The 18110-nt window shown below is 37.3% G+C and overlaps 1 protein-coding gene across 12 annotated transcripts in view; it reads right to left on the bottom strand.

Annotated features, from left to right (window-relative positions):
- LOC102686091 (potassium channel subfamily T member 1) overlaps positions 1 to 18110 on the bottom strand; it is a 128766-nt gene that overhangs the window by 42658 nt on the left and 67998 nt on the right. For all 12 annotated transcript variants that reach the window (XM_015366489.2, XM_015366491.2, XM_015366483.2 and 9 more), the window contains 9 exons: positions 17634 to 17713; positions 9458 to 9557; positions 7062 to 7121; positions 6037 to 6085; positions 4547 to 4606; positions 4166 to 4240; positions 3277 to 3360; positions 1159 to 1253; positions 394 to 574 (listed from right to left, as the gene is read on the bottom strand). In XM_015366489.2, coding sequence (XP_015221975.1) covers positions 394 to 574; positions 1159 to 1253; positions 3277 to 3360; positions 4166 to 4240; positions 4547 to 4606; positions 6037 to 6085; positions 7062 to 7121; positions 9458 to 9557; positions 17634 to 17713 — 784 coding nt within the window. The remainder of the gene's footprint in view (positions 1 to 393; positions 575 to 1158; positions 1254 to 3276; positions 3361 to 4165; positions 4241 to 4546; positions 4607 to 6036; positions 6086 to 7061; positions 7122 to 9457; positions 9558 to 17633; positions 17714 to 18110) is intronic.

Raw genomic sequence — 18110 nt, 5'->3', positions numbered from 1 at the left:
ACTGATAGCTGATGTGTGGGGAGCGTTCTGGCGCACTATGGCTGTCGTCGCATCATCCAGGTGGGGCTGCACATTGGTGGTGGTGGAGGGGAGTCCCCATTACCTGTAAAGCGCTTTGAGTGGGGTGTCCAGAAAAGCGCTATATAAGTGTAAGCAATTATTATTATTATGTTGCTTATTCTGAAATCCCTTTACCGACCATTGATAATACACACTTTTGACATTTCTGTGGCTTGAAAGTTTCCAGTTTGGCATTGACCAGGCGTTGTGATGCAAAATAGCAAAACAACTGTTGGCACAAATTTCAGCAGGGATAAAGTCAGCCATCCAATTCCACAGGATAACAAAATGCTCAAACTCTGAGCCAGCTTAGACAGAACACTGCTCTCCCACCTGTAGTGGCAGCACTACGAGAGCCACGCAGATCATGATGACAACAAGCAGCTGGGAGGGCCAGATCCGCGGAGTAACGTCGCCATAGCCCACAGTAGAGAACGTGACGATGCAGAAATAGAACGAGTTGAACAGAGAAAGGTTTTTCCCAGCTCTTTCCAGATGCTGGATCCCACATGTCCTGAAGATGAAAAAAAAAAAATCTTCTTCTTTTGTGTTATGTCTCAGGGAGCACCTGCACATAATACCAAATACATCATAGCTGGTTTCAGTCATGCGCATCTCTCAGTGTTTGCTAGCACCCTGCTGGCTCAACGTGAGTTCCTGCTCAAAACTAAAATAGAAAATGAGTTGTGACAGGTTTTGATGGATGATGCGGGAGACTGCTGTTCTTTAATTTGATTCTCATATAAGTCAGATATTGCTTTAGACATCAGTTTTTATACAATGCCATAAGCTAAGCTGAAAACATTCCTATTTAACAACTGGTGATTAAACACCAAGATTTTAAGTTTCAAAATGTACATTATCCCTAGAGTTCAGTGCAAACACAACCTCCTGTTCTTTTTATGGTATTTCTGGACATACTGTACACAAGGAGAAAAAATGAATTTTGATTCTGCTAGAAGGAGAAAATCAAATACTGTACGTAATCCTCATGTCCTTAAGCACTCATCATCAGTGGATGAACAAAGCTTTGTATTGTATTGGAATTCTGTCCCAACTCTACGTACAGAACTGCAGAGGGAATGGAAGTAAGCTTACCCTGTAAACACCAGGCAGAGCAGCGTGCAGATGAGAATAAGGACCTGATTAAACATGGCAGACTGTGTCCTCTGAATGGCTCTGTGCAAATCGTTCTGAAATAACAATGTGTTGATAAATGATAAATGAGCACCAGGATGTTGTGAAATCCCCGACTTTAGACGGGCACATTTTTATCTGAGATATACTGAGAGGCATTTAAAGTGCAACAAATGCTATTGGTTCCGATATGCCTTTGTCGCACCTCCAATGGCTCTCAGTATATACGTGGATTTTCACCTGTCCAATACTTATTGTACTCCATGAAAAAAAAAATGTAGATTTGAAATAGATCTAAGTTTGGGTTAAGGTCATCACAATCCAGTGGCTTACAGAGCCAGATCTTCAGGGTTTTGTAATGGTCCACAGGCTGAGAACACAGGACTCTCTACTGGATGGGAAACAGGCAGGAGTCCAAGACAGATAAACCCACAGTGATGTAGGACCCATCTACAGGGTCTACTGGAGCAAGAAGGCAAAGGCATCTTGTTAAGGACCTCAAAGATTTTCAGCATGTGGACAGAGCCCTAACCGCAACTCCATGCTGCACAAATTACATCAATTTTTTCAACTGCTTTATCCAGTACAGGGTTATGGGGGAAGTTGGGGCCTAACCTGACCAGCAATGGGGGGCCAGTCCATTGCAGGGCACACATGGACACAAACATGTACTTAAAGCAGGGACAATTTTCCCAGAAGCCTATCAGTACGTATATATTTGAAGTACAGGAGGAAACCGGAAAACCCAGAGGAAATTGATGCAAACACGGGGAGGTTATACAAACTCCTTAGCACTGAGAGGCAGCAAAGTTAAACACTGTGCCACCATGCTGCCCCACTTATTACACATTTGACAAAATCAAGGCAATCACTGACAAGGCAACGCTGTAGAACTGAAGGCCTGATCTAATTTACAAAGCTTTTCATATTGCCTGACTGAATAAATTAACCAGCAGGCATACAGTCTGATGTAAGAACTGGAGTACACTGATATTTAATTTATCTGTCCTGTCTTATCCTGTTGTGGCTCTTCTTGGTGACTCTGTTGTGGTTGCAGCTGAGATTATCATCTGCCGAATCTGCTGCACACTGCGGCACAACCTGGTCCTGTGAATCAATTCCTTACAGCTGCACGTGAGGAGAGGAAATGAGGTGGGAAATCACACAGCTGTCATGGAATACTCTTAATAGGATATGCAAAAGGAAAGAAAAATTCAAGGATCATTCAGGTCCCATACTGTATATGACTGCTTGAGGTGGTTCAACCAGCATGCATGAACTATAATTTTATCTATGACAAAGGAAGCTGTGTTATTATTGCCTGAAAGCCTAATCGCAAAAGCAGAAGGACTAAACTTAAACAAAGAAATAATGGGTTCTGTAACTCCTAACATATGAGTAATTATAACCAACAGATTTAGGAAAACCACATATACTATAGTCTGTTCAGTCCAGTTTTTTGTCAAGTGGTTTACCTTCAGACATCCATGGCTACGCCAAAGAATTTTGGAAAACTCAAAGATATGAAAAATTAATAAAGTATTGCTTATACAGGAGCTATATTTGTTACTGTTGCAGAGTAACCAAAATGTGGTGCTGCATGTTTGGTCCACAGTATAAGACTGTTCATATGGGAATGTCGTGGGCAAGAATGAAGTTTTTAAAGTTTGATGGATAAAAAAGGCAAATATGGAGCTCATTAATTCCTGCTGGGATAAGGTGAATTTGCCCTTCTAGGCAAACACAGCTTAAACATTGAAATATGTTTTGCTAATAATATTAATAATAATATGTTTGGGCCAATGATGTGTGTTTGGGAAGGGAGGGGGTCTGTCACAAAACCTTTATATTTATGTAAGAGTGGTTGAGTCCAACTCTACAAGCTATATACTGTAAGTTCTGATTTTCCATTCATCTGGCAAGAGTCAGAGATATATTTAAAAAAGATTAGTTTTTTAAAGTAGTTTAAAAAAAGCCAGTTACCCCAAAATATTATTCACACACTAATGTGAACATGTTTCGACAAAAGTTCAATTGTGTCTTTTTTCCACGTACAGCTTAGAAAACAAACCAACTTACTATCATGTTCTCCAGTGCACATTTGGCCAGCCAGCAGTTCAAAAACACTGGAATAAAGATGTTCCTCAATGGAGGCCAGAATATCTGAAAACAAAGAGATGTACAGTATACTTTTTAATGTGTAAAAGCAATATTTTACACTGCATGTGTTTGTAATTCTTATGTAAAATGAGTACCACTGTTTATGATATGTATTTATAAACCCCAAAATTATCTATTGTTACAGTACATATAAGCCACAGGTAATTTTTCTCTTCAAACACAGAAACACTGCACTTAATAATAGCATTGCTCTAGTTTCTTACTCAATATTCTTTCTATTATACTTTAGAATGTGTTCAAGTCACATTCCTTGTAATGTAAAAAAAAAATTCTGTTCTGATAAACCTTGGAGCTCTTTGGGCCAAAAGATCTATGCATGTAAATTACTTGCTGCTGTACTTGGTGAAATTTATGTACTGTACATCATATAAGGCCTCTATATGCCATATAAGGCATCCTGTATATTTGGCCTCTGTAAGGAAATGCAGGAGCTGGAGGTGATCTACTAACTGAACGCTGCAAGTATCATGTAGTATCAAAGCTGCCAAATTTATTATTTGCATAAACTGGTAAACAATAGTCCTAATCACAATAAAACTATACATGACATATCACATATTGTAGTTCATGTTCATAGGAGTTGTATACAACTCTCCACTCTCCACTACTTTGAATGCTCGGTTGTTTTGACTTTCAAAACCAATGGACATTAACAGTTTATGTTAATGATAACCTCTCATTTAGGAGGTCTCCTCATGCAGACAGAACAGAACAACAAGACAGCCGGCAACCTGCTTTCCAACCTGCCTGAGACACTCATACACAGAATGGCGGCACATTCACTTACTGTAATTATAAAAGGGACAGTGTTGATCATCTCTAAAATGAAGGATATTTGAAAGATCTGCTCCCAAATGTTTCCCTTTAAAAACAAATAAATATAGTTATATTGGCTTAACAAGACTTATCATTTGTGGTTCGTTTTCAGGATTGTTTCCAGTGCCTGGCTAGCATACACAACACAAACTTGTCTGACCTCACAATTACACAGATATTAGCAATAAGCTTTACACAAAATAAAGTAAATAAAATCTACCATAGCAATCAACGCAAAACATATTATAATCACATATACAGTACACAGCTTTAGATTTTCAATTAACTTAAATACAACATACACAATGAAATCATTCAGTAACCTATAAAATTAAAAGCTTAGAAGCCTTACCTTATAGCTTAGATATGTGAGAAGCATAGCCTCTAAAAAACTTATTAAGGCAACGATAACCTAGGATATGACAAGGACAAGTAGGATATGATATTAAAAATAAGACTGAAGAGACATGCCTCATCAAAAACTCAATTGGTCTTCAGAAAGGATGCCCAATCAAAGAAACTTCAAAAGATAATTTAAAAGTTTTACTGGTAGAAGAAAATGATTTCCCGAGGATCAGGGGAATTTGCTACTTCTCTCTACTTCTTAAGCCCTTTAATCCTCGAAATCGATTCATGAATAAAACCATACAAAAATTACAAATACAACCTCTGCATAATACACAGTTATTGAGCCACAGTTAATTTTCAAAATATATATTTTTTAAGTTTAGAAAAGGTCATGTAAAATCTTTGTAGAGACATTAGCTTTCTTTAGTATAAAGACAGTGTGCATATTTAATTGCAATAATAACTCACAGTACCCTTCTTTTCAAGTTCTAGAAGACGAGAACCTCGATAGAGATATGACTTATTACTGAAGTAAACTAAGTTGGCAAACTCATTTTCTCATTTCATATCTCATGTTATAAAATATGCACTAATTACAAGGCAACTTGTCATTCACATTAATACATAATGCATGCTCATATAAATCCTGGCAGATGCACATTGCTGAGAACCTACAACATTTAGCATAATGTAACTGATCTTTCATTTAATTGACCTTCTCAGCAGAAAGGACTTCAGTTCTAACTTATGTTATTCACAAAATATTTACTGCAGCTTTTCATTAACCTCCCTCCTTTTTAATTTGGCTGGCTGCCTTTGTCAATGAAATATTAAACTGGAGAACGTTTCAGAATGAATGCTTACGTCTCGGGAAGCAGTTACTGGCAATGAAGCTCATTGATTTATTTACCTCTTCATTTTCAACCTAAGAGAAGGCTTCTACACTGATGTTAATACTGTATGTCTCCTCTCTCCAAAATTAAAAGTACATGAAGGTATATGCATACGAAAAGGAAGATGTGGAGGTTAATTCCACTCTGAAATGCAAAAATAAAGTAGAAAAACACAATGTTTGGGTTGTGGAGCCTCTTCAGGAGTGTGGGGGAAAGAGAGAGAGAGATGAATGTGGGGCCGAAGGGTGGGTAAGATGAACGTTGTGTTTTACTTCTTTCTTCTTCTTTCTTTTTTATTCATTAACTGGCAGCCAGCACACTGACACTCAAACCCTTTTCTCTATATAATATACTGTATATCATATGACTAATGTTTTGTCAGGCTGGCTTCTGTACATTCTGGTCACAAGCATATATTCTTAAATGTAATCAAATAAATAATTTGATTTGGCTTGGGAAGAATTCATTACTGAAGATTAATAGGATGCCTACAATACATATACATGGATTGATTGTCATAAAATGAATATGCCCTTTTGTATTTAGGCCAGTCTTAATGCTTCAATTAGTCTAACCTTTATTTATCTAATTTATCACTCACCTGTATTGCCCACACTGGCACTCTTCTGTTGACCCAGAATATGACATGCCTGTAAGAAAAAGTAACTGCAGTGTCTGCGATTTCGTACATCTCTAACTCAAGATAAGATGAATACTGTAAGATAAGCCCAGCTAAAATTAATTACAACAGTTCAGTTTGTACAGTACCTAAGTACACACACATCTTGGGAGTACTTTTGAAGGGATTAACACATACTGAGTAAAACAATTATCCGTGTTAAAGTAGTGTCAGGTGTCAAATTTGTTCAGTTTTATATTTCAATATCAACACAAGCTTCTCATCACAACTTTATTCTGCTCTGTGGGGATTATGATTTGTAAACATAGAAAACATTTTTTTATTACACAAGTTACTTTGACTTAAAGGGAGAGGGCACATAGCTTAACTGCATATAAGAAAGAAGAAAGCGTATTAGTGCTAAAAGTGTAGACATAACACGAAAGATAGCATTATCTTAAAGGTAAACCTCAGAAAGGGTCTGGCACTACCCCGTCTACAGCGATGGGAACAAAATTGCTTCAAAATCTACTTCAGCATAACCCAAAAAGAAGTGCTGAAAGTCAAAATCAGATCCCGGACAACCATTCAATGCAGGTGTAGCCCATCACAGGGAATCATGCAAAAAAGTGGCCGAACCATGGTTTGTAAAATGCAGAAAGTGTGCCAAAAATACAGCCATTGACTGATGTGAAAACTGGTGAGGAATATTCCAAAGAAAGTGGGAACAGAGGCAGTATTGTTTTCTTGGAAAAATGGAAAGCAGACAAATGACCTCTTGTTGAAATATATATATATACATATACATTTTCTAGGAGATTTGTCACCCAAGATTTTCCTATGTTTTCTCATTTTCTTGCCTGATTTGGCCATTATTACTGAATCACAGGAAATATACTGACACTATTTCCATCTATTTATATTCCAGAGCAATATTTATTGGCTTTCATTTATCACACATCTTTGATATACAAACGGCATTCACCAGTATGAAGAAATTGTCTTACCAGTTGATTTCTTGTGAACCTTCAGTGCTATTTGGGCTGTGGCAATTCTCATTAACATTACTATGGAAGAAAAAAACAAAATCATTCTGAGAATAATGTTATGGTTCTTACACACACCCCAGAGAGAATAAGCAACATAATTAAGTGTGGTTTCTATGCCAACCAAAAGAGGCATTTCTGTTGTTGGCAGCTTGTGAAATCTGAACATCTTGTAACCTTCTTATTGTACTTTCTCTAAGTACAAGTATTGTACATCTCTGGATGCTATGTTGTCTTCTAAAACCACATTGTTTGTCTTTTTGAGGTCAAATGCTCAGAAAAACCTTTATAAAAATTAATGCTACAGCAAAGGTCAATAACTCCTTTAGTACACATGTTCAGAAATAATTTTAACACATCACGTCAACAGACTTTGCTAAATTAATGCCCACTCCCAGTCCTACAATCAAAATGGAAATGAAATAAGAAGCCCCAACAGAACAGTATTGCACTACCATTGCTGCAGAATTCTGCATCTAACTCAAAGGCTTTAGATTGGCCTTACCACATTTTGGGAGTGCTACTGGATTACAATTAGCAATGACGGAACATTAATTGGTATTATCTTGAATTTCTATTACATTTAACCTTTTGTGTGGATAAAGCTTTAGTTTTCTTCGCAGTACATTCTAGCTGTATGATCATTGCTGCATACTTTGAGCTTTCAATATTGATCTACATAAAAGGACCAAACATGCTTGGTTTCATTGCAATTACTGCATTACAGCACCAGTGGACACAGAATATTAATTATTTCCAAGTTGTCTCACTCTTGAAGTCATTTCAGGTCCTTCTCCAGCATTGTTGTCATAAGGACACTTCATATTGGTTTGAACAGCTGCTTGTATCAACAGGAACCACATTGTCCTAGTTTTTGTAGGTACAGTAGCAGCACATTTCACAGTTCTATTAGAAATGTCAGATAGCAAAGCAATAATGTCTACACAGTTAGGATTTCCAGCAGGGTCAGTTTCTGAGTTGCTTAACCAATAAAGACACTGGCTCCACTGGCTGAGCTCTGTGATCTCTGTGCTCTGTGATTTAGTGGAGCATAATTCCTCAAGAATCCAAGCATCCAACTTTTTGTGAACCAGTTCATCCAATTTAGATGAGCCTATCCCAGCAGGCAACAGGCATAAGGCCATACCAGTGCTTCATAAGGCAATTCCTCAAGCAGTGGCACAGAATCAGTGCAGCCCTTCTAGGGCAGAGATTAGTCATTGTGGGCTCTCTTAGGGTGACTTCCTGAGTGCCTGCAGGCTTGTGTTAATGTGAAAGAGGGATGCATCACTGCCACGCTTATAAAGCATGACTGGCTTCTTGGATGAGAGGGTAGAAAGAATTTGTCTACACTTCTCCCTTCTTCACAGTGTGGGTACAGAGGATGTTGCTGTGATCTTAGATATAAAGACGCAATTCCAATCAGGTCATTCCAAATTGAGTAAATATATAATACAAAGTAACTGACAGGAGCAGGAGAAAAAAAGATTATCAATAAAGCATAAGTGAAACAGTATCGAAAACGGAAAAAGTCTTACAGGCCATAGCATGTAAAACCACTGGTGTTTACTTTAAAAAAAAAGGTTTTAGTAAAACAACGTTGCAAATTTCCTCCCTATGACTGCACATACAGTACTGCTAATTAGCAATTGGAAACTATGCTAATTAACTATTAGCATATGAAAACTGTATGTCCATGTAGCCATTACCGGTGATTTGCTGAAGGACCAGCAATAAGACTGCTAAATAGCCAAACTGCAGAACCTTCAGCAAATCACCCATAATGGCTACATGGACATACAGTTTTCATTGTATTCGGCATACTGCACTACTTCGACATAAAATATTGCATACAGCCTGGACACACAGCAGCTCTATTTTTATTGAGCTCTGTCTGAGTTTATTTTACTCAATTTCTATCGCACTATTATGTATTATTATGTAACCTTATTTTGTAACTTAAATTGTATGATTTTAACCCCCCGGTGAGCTCGCAGAAAAGACATTTCATTGCCAGCAACTACTGCTGCACGCTGTATTGTTGTGCATTTGATAAATAAACTTTGATTGATTGACTGATTGGAGAAGTAAACCAATTATCACTGCAACGAACAACAAGAAATAGCAATTGATGCTATCACATCTGCAGTATGTCTACATATGCTCTATTAAGTTCAAGAAATAATATCAAAGTACAGATTACGCAAAAGTTCTTCTAGGTATACCCTAAAACTTTGTGAATGCCATGAATATTATTACTGAGTGATTTAAATCTGATAATAAATTGGCACAGTATAACATTTTCAGTTAAATGTCCAAACCACTGGTGATGTTTTCAAGAAAAAAATTCCCCTTACCATCCACTGATTTCTGCCGGGTGATCTAATAAAACTCGTATGATGTAGAGCAGACAGGTGAGCAGCTTTAGAGAGAAGTTGAATAGTCGAATTCTCAAACCTGAAACAGCGACAAACCCAGAGTCAGAGAAGCCTCAGACCTTCAGAAGGCCTCTGCCAGGGCCAGCTCAATTCCTCCACTTAAAGCTTAAAACCTTTGACTCTTATAGAGTCCACATTTCCTTGCACACATGTATAACCCTACATGAAATTTGATCTGACCATCAATGGCAGAAAAATGAATTTGCTGACAAATCTGCAGGCGCTTGAGTTGTGAGAATAATCTCAGAGAATTTTGACAGATCAGATCAGAGACCTACTGTAATTGTGCTACTGTATGTTGGCGCAGTACTGCCAACATGTACTCAGAAAGATTGACCCTGACTGCTTTGGGATGATCAGGGAAAAGAAAATCAAAAGCCTGTTAAATTATCCATTTACATATTTCAATGTGACACAAATGGTCCATTTCCACTTCTTTGGATTTAAACCAATGAAACTTCTAAACCCAAAAAGAAGCTGTACTGTATTTGATGATGTTCCTTAAAGCAAATCTGACTACTCTGTAACCCCTTTCATTACCCCCAGAAACGTGGTGGTGAAAACAAAACAAACATAAAAAAAGAAAAATCAAGTAAGTTTTCCTCATTACAGTGGTCTACAGGTCTACAGTCCTGTTCTGTAAATCTTGTGCACAATTTCAGAATGTAGGGAAAAAGGGAAACAAAGCCAAGAATATACAAGAGATCACTTATATATAATCTAAGTTATTATTAGCATTCTCAACACGACAATATTAGACACCTATAGTGCACACAAAAATAAGCTTTCCTACAATTGAAATATATCTTTGTGGAAGGAAGACATTGCCCCATGAGAACATAGGATTTAACAGGAGCACCCAGGTTTATCAGCAGGAGTGTACTTTTGTACACTGACATTTGTAGTGACTTTAAATAAGAAGATTAAGACGTATTAATGTAGCTATACATGATACAATTGAAAAAATAAATTCAACAGATAGTGCACTCCTGAATTACATTAGGTTTTTAATGTACAGTACTCAAACATCTGTGCGTTCTCAACACCCATTTCTCCACTGGCTGCATTAAGACTTAATTTTTTAACCAAGTTCCCTAACAGTATGTTCTGTATGAACAAGCATTTTGGCATTAGTCTGTGAGGGTAATTTTAATTAATCTGTAAACTGGAATGAAGATGCAATAATAAGTGGAAGCCATATAAAAGTGTGGCTTAAGAAAGAGGAGCTAAAATAAATCAGTATGTTCTAATTGTTCTGTTACCCAACTGGGATCTAATCCAATTCCACTTAATTAAAAAAACCACTACTGAAAGTCTTTTTCTTACTTCAAGTTTATGAATCTGACAAAGTCACATTTTATAGATATAATAAAATGTAATTTGTATGACCCAAAGCTTATTTCTCTCACAAACAAAACCTTAATAAAACTAAGAACTGCAAAGGCACATTATGTACTAAACTAGCTGCTTAAATAGTGAAAGCATTGCATAGTATATGGTAAATTAATAACTTCTTATACCAAACAATAAACCCTCATTGTTGATAGACATTATGTTAATATGGTAAAAATGATTTTGTGAAATCCCTAACCTAATAGCTTGTCCAATACTTTGTCATTGTATCCAGAAGATTGAGCTGATATACAGTAATAGTGCAAAGCATTATTGCATTAAGTGCATTATTATAACTTAGTAATTTAAACAAAATGGTCCATTTACAGTATACAGTGCAAACTTTGAGATATGTTAGAAAAAAACCACACATACAGTATTTACTAAGCAGGATTAAAATTTAAGAAAGATTGCATATTTTGTGAGCCTATTGAGAAAAATTCAGGTTATCTAAAAATGAGAAGTGTTGATGACTTGAAAAGGTGAATCATTTTCATGAAATGATGCATGTTTCATTTGTGCACAGTCTTAGAAGATGAAGAGGTATGCAAGTAAATAAAACACAGAGAAATTAAATACTGGGAATGTTTTATGGTTTTGACCTCTTTGACTCAGTACAATGTGATTTAAAAGACAGCTTTCTTTTCCATTTCCAGATAACTGTGAAGCATTTATTCACAATTAGATCTTACATTAGAAAGGACAAAAAACTGAAAAAACACATAAAACTCGTCACATGTGCCCTCAACTGTATTTTAAAGAGTTATAGCAGAAGGAGAAAAGATTTTTGGACTGGAACATGCTTGCCATAGAGTTTTTTTTAATAGTTTGCTGGTTGTTTCCATTTCCAAAAGATGAGAAGATTTGCACTCAGAGTGCAAAAAGTACAGAAGGCGTGTAAATTCAGTAAATTCAAACTACCCCCACGTAAGTGCTAAATGTCCTTTGTCTTATTTTTGACTTGTTTCACACATTTGCCGAGATTAACTTTTTCAACACGTTTCATGTTTTGGCAAACCTAAATACTATAAAGTATTGTAGTATAAATTGTTTATTCCATGCTGAAAAAAGAAGGAAGAAAACACAGCGTTTCGGCTGTGGAGCCTTCTCTGTAGAGCCTTTTTGTGGAGCCTTCACAGCCGAAACGTTGTGTTTTCTTTCTTCTCTTTTTCAGTATGGAATAAACGTATTACTTGTTCCTTTGCAGCCTACGCATGCTGACACAGCCACCCACCTGAACTACTTTAGTATAAATTGTCCTTGTAACTTCTCTCTCTCAAGACTAATGCGTTCCTTTTAACTGTCTGTATAATACAATGTGCCCTTTGGATCAGGACTCCCCTGTGCTCTCTCTCGAATTTTCCTTCTCAGTTCTGACTTTGTCGTGTTGATGCTATGGCAACAAATTTCGACTAGATGGAGCTCCGGACTCACTGAAGCATCACGCGGGCTCCAAACTAAAATCTGTATATTATTATTCATTAGTCACGATCATTAAAATTAAGTCATGTTTTGAAGTCTGGACAACCGCTTCAGAATGTTATTGCCTGATCTGAAATGAGTGCTGCTGCTTATCTATTTTTTCTCATTTTGCTCTGTGAATTATCCACCCACACACATCTGCAGGACATCTCACTTCTTTCTGGTTTGAAGTCGGACTCAATCTAAACAATGAGGTCTGCTCACCACTAAGGGGTTTTTATGTGAATTAGTGGCAACAGTTACAGTACATATGGGAAATGTACAGTAGGTGTGAATTACCTATTTGGTGCAGTAGATAAGTAAATTTTACACAGAAAACATACATTCAAACTGCTAAGTAGTACCCGTAGATCTAAAACCAAGTGAGCAGATCTGACAAATCTGGCATTTCATAAGGGAATTTTTGCTATTTTAATTTTAAACGTATCAATTATTGAAAAAATTCTGCTGGTTGTTTGACTGCTTTATTGCAGCTAGTTTTTCAGGATTCCAGGCAGCATACTACTGAAAAATAAGGTCTGGTCTTGGTTTGCCCTTCTTAAAATAATTTATTGTATTCATTTAATCTATGCTTCCTTCTTTTGGTCTCTGTGTGTCACAAATACAGTACATACATTCACATTACATCTAATACACTCTGTCTTTGTTTTTTAAAATTAAATCAAAGACTAAATCAAAGACCTTTTTTCTTTATGGATGTGTACAGAGGATCAAACAATGTTAATGAACAGACAAACCCAAGAATGAGTGACATAGATTTGATTGCCAAATGTGAAGGATCAGCTACTACAATGCATTGGCTGTTGATATATAGTTTATCATAAGTTAATGAGCAAGTGTTTGAAGATTCTGATCCATGATGAAAATTGCTAAATGACAAGCTTAGTTTCTTCTTATCCCACATTAACCCCAAAATTATACTATATTACTGTATATTAACCCCAAAATTGCTGGAACAGTAGAAACCTCTAGTGGAGACTTTAAATAAACTGTCTATACTCATACATATAGATAATTTAACATCATAAAAATTTTTATACAAACAGTGCTCCAAACGTCTTAGACATATATATAAAATGCTGACTGCATATCATTTTATTTTACATGAAATATACAGCACCACTATCTCCATGCTGTAAATATACTGTAACAACAATATATATTATTTGCTGGATCTGGCTAACAGAGCAATTGCTTCAAGTGTTTAAAGAAAGGTCAGAGCTAAGTGTAGCAGAGAAAACAGTCCAATCTCTGTAATCACTGCCGACAGGGCTAACACGGGTCCTTATATAGAAGACTAAGCCCTCTGCTTTTACTCACAGAATCTATTTTTTTAAAGATGTTCCTACTGTACCTATCTTCAAGAGCTGCACACAGAGGCCAGTGCACCATTTTCAATAGTGTTTTTTCTGCATGAACAGCACATTAAAACTGTCCTTATTTACACAGGAGTCATGCATCTTCTGTTCCCAAAGGCTACAGAACCTTTTCAATTTCATTACCTTGTGTGCTTCAAAGTCCTAAGGTGGTCCTTTTAGTCATGCATTTCTAAAGCAGTCAATCTTGTTGATTAACTTGCTTTCATGTTTTTAATCAATGAATTAAGTCTTTCTCCAGATTTTAAACATATTTCTTTAAAACCCTGCCATCCAGTTTGTTCTCTCTTTTTTCCTTGTAAAGCAGTTAAAGTCTTAAAACCCATGTCTCTGAAAGGGATAATGACAGCAAAGGAGACATCTAAAGAAAAAAAAAACCCTTGGGCCATTAATAAGTTGGCGTTATTTGGATTACTGATGCACACAGAGGAGGTCTTTCATTAGGATATTTCTTAGCTTGCATCTGACAGGTCAGCTTGAAGGCACAACCTCAGAAGCTGTGGTATTGTTTCATTTTTTATATTTTTCCCCAACAGCCATCTCATCCCAGACTAGCCCGGTTGCTATTGATTCCAAGATGCCCTGAGAGATTCTAGCTGAGATTGGATCTTTTATCATCCTTTTCCCTGAACAGCTTTGTGGGGCCCAAATTGTTATCATTGGGGGCTACAAATTAATTCAGGGGGGCTGAATAAGGTTGTCCATCCTGGGTTTTGCTTAAAGGTTCTATCACATCAGGACACCTTTAACCGATATCAACAATGTGCATTGTACAGAAAATCAATTTTAAAAAGCACTTCAGCCAAACAGATGTGGTGAAAATAAATCCCATAAGATTTTTTATTTTTTTGTGACTTTTCCCTGAGGCCTTCCTGAGAGCTACATGTTGTGTAAAGCTGCATGTATCTACCACACAAGTTCACACATGTCCAACGTTACACATCACCTTCTTTTAATTTGAAATGCTTTACCGCACCCTGTTTATTGCATATTTACAGACTGGCCCCTTGACACAGGTCACCACATAGAATTTTAAATTATTCCACTTCAAAGCCTACATACAGTACCCAATTAAATTGTTATCATCCCTAAAGGAGCAATTTGAAGAGCTTATTTGTTTTGAGCTTATCAGCGTTTTTTAGAGCACAACAACAAAGCTTTTAAAAGTTGTCAGAGCTGATGGATTAAGCATACCATCATACCATAACTACAAGACTGAAAACATGACCCATCAGTTTGCCAAATGTCACAGCCGTACGACTTTCAGGTTTCAGCGACACTGTCTCTCTTCTGGCCTTGCCTTTACCTTAAAATGATCCCTCTCTCTCAAGATTATCCCACAGCAGGGCACGACAAGCATGACAGGTAATTTAGATTTTGACACAAAAAAGAGTTCTTTGGAACTTGGACCACATCCAAATAGTCCTGCCAGTATCCAGATTTACTCCATTCTGCTCTCTTCACTGTGTTGACTTTTCCAAAAACTTTCCCAAGGCTCTTAGTGACAGCATATAAAGAGGTTGCTTTCATTTTTACCAACGTAAGTGGAAAAACAACACACAATACAGTAACTGCAGGCCCAAGGGGAGCAAAAAGGCATTATTATTTCAGGCCATTATAAATTATTTAGAAATAAATAAATTATTTAGACGCAAGTCTCTATCAGCGTTGCACATCTTGACACTAGATTTTTTTCCCATTCTTCAGGGAAAATCAGGTTGGATGGGGACCGTTTGTGAACAGCAATTTTTAAGTAATTCCACAAATGTTCAGTTGGATTGAGGTCTGGACTGTGACTGGGCCACTCAAGGACATTAACCTTTTTTATTTTAAGCCACTCCAGTGTGGCTTTTGCTGTATGTTTCTGGTCATTGTCCTGTTGGAAGATGAGGCATCTTCCAAGTCCCAGTGCTCTTGCAGATTGTAGCACGTTTTCTTCCCTGAGTTTTCCGTACTTACGTCCATCCATTTTTCCTTCATTCTTTATGGGTATTCCAGTCCCTGCCACAGAGAAGCATCCCCAAAGCATGATGCTGCCACTACCATGCTTCACTGTAGGGATGGTGTTTTCAGTGTGATTAGGTTTGCGCCAAACATAGCGCTTAGCACTGAGGTCCCAAAATTCAATTTTGGTCTCATCCGACCTCCAAATTGGGCAAACTCCAGCGTGATTTGAGTTTTTTTTAACAAAGGCTTTCTTCTTGCCACCCTTCTGTACAAGCCAGATTTATGAAGTGTGCGTGCTATTGTTGTCTCATGCACAGTTTCTCCCATCTCTGTCACGGAGGACTGCAACTCCTTTAGAGTTGCCGTAGGCCTCTTGGTGGCCTCCCTTACTACGGCTGTTCTTGCCCGGACACTCAGTTTTGGAGGACGGCCAGTTCTGAGCAAATTCACTGTTGTTCCATATTTTCTCACCTTTTTTATTGATGAACTTCACTGTGCTTCGAGGTATATTCAATGCCTTGGAAATTTTCTTATATCCTAGCCCTGACTGGCATTATTCCAAGAAACCTGGTCTCAGATCTGCTTGGAAGTTTCCTTGGTCTTCATGGTGTAGTGTTTCCTTGGAAAAGCACTACGTGGGGAAGCTCCCAGACACAGGTGTATTTATTTTGAAATCATGTGAAACACTTCAACTGCACACAAGTGGACTCCAGTCAAGTAATTCTGTGACTTGGAGAAGAGACACAGCCATCGCTAAGGGAGGGGGGGGGGGGCATTCGGGGGCAGTGCCCCCCCCCCCATGTGGGCTAACGTGCCCCCCCAAAATAATTTTCTGATAAAGTAGAAAGAAATGTTTTAGTTTATTTTTTTTAGAAATATTGAAAAATATTTATGTAACTAATCTACCATTTCAATCAAATTTTCTTTTTCTGTCATGACGAATGAAAACACCCAGCATCATCTGTAGAGTCATGCATCTCAAACTAGCGCTCAAACCAGGTCCCCCAGGTTAAAACCAAACGTCCACCCATTCAAATTGCTCTGGTGATGGCCCTGAGAAGAGAGTTGGTTATTTCATAGGTAATTTAGGTGTGTCAAAGCAAGGGGGTGAATACTTATGCATTCAATTATTTTCTGTTTCTATTTTTAATTAATTTACTAAAATGGCTGCATTTTTTTCCCCACTTTGACAGTATAAAGTACATTGTGTTGATGAGTGGGAAACATTATCAGTTAAATACATCATGGTTCCTTGCTGTAACACCATAAAATGTGAAGAAGTCCAAGGGGGTGAATACTTTTTATAGGCACTGTACAGTATATGGGGATACTGTATATTTCTCCCAGTTAATGTATATATTAACTACCTGTCACACATTTTCATAAATGTATTCAGTATATACTGAGCACAGCTTTTTCAGTGGGGTAGATTGTTAGAGGCTGTTTGTTGCTGAAGTGTGATGATGTTAAACCTCTTAAATGGCTGTGATGCCCCTGTTTGGTATTATTTGGTGGGACTTGTTTTAACTATTAGCGGTACAATTATTAAAAGGGGGATCAGAACCCTCCTCAGCTTATCACAGTGCCGGTGTTTTCCAACCCATTTTATCATTTTGCCACTGCAAAAGGGACACGACAGCCATCAAAAAGGGTAACATGAGTACAGCTTTACATGGTCACCACAGTATTACACCTATTTCTATCAATTCAGATATAACTTCACTGAGTGCAGAAAACTGCATCAGCTACAGTACCTCCGACATGATCAGTGGGTTTTTAGCTTGTTTAATGAACCTCACTGAAAATGGGTCCTTCAGTTATTTCCATAAAGACGAGACGAGATCTATTATCGACATGCATGATTCACAGGACAACACAAAACAAGACCAGGTACTCACTCGATCTTTGGTTTTTAATAAAGAAAAGCTTCAGTCTCTCCTTGAAGGTGTTTTCATTCACATAAAATTCGACTTGCACTCTGAAAAACAAAAATCCAGAGGTGAGAAACAATCAGCACTTTTCTTCATTCACATTTCGTCCTCTGGGTGCAGGTTTTGGTGAATAGTAAGCTGGTGTTGAGAGGACATGGAGAAATCTACTCTAAAAATCAACCTCTGGGCTTTCATTGTCTTGACTCTACAAGTCAAATGACCTGTTAGTTTTGAAACTGCAAATTTAAAAGATTTGTTTAATTGTGGCTCCACATTTATTTGGCAATAGAATTACCCTGATGCAGGTCACATTTAAGCAATTACAGAAGCATGCAATGGTAATAAAAATTGAATTAAAAGGATGATGTTTCCACCTACTCTTAGATCTTTAGAATTGCTGGTCTTCGGTCTTCTTCATTGCAATATAAACATTTGTAAAACAAA

Source organism: Lepisosteus oculatus, chromosome 24 (assembly GCF_040954835.1).
Source record: "Lepisosteus oculatus isolate fLepOcu1 chromosome 24, fLepOcu1.hap2, whole genome shotgun sequence".
NCBI classification, from domain to species: Eukaryota; Metazoa; Chordata; class Actinopteri; order Semionotiformes; family Lepisosteidae; genus Lepisosteus; species Lepisosteus oculatus.
The sequence above is the reverse complement of the archived record's forward strand: the minus strand, read 5'-3'. Positions and strand labels throughout refer to the sequence as shown.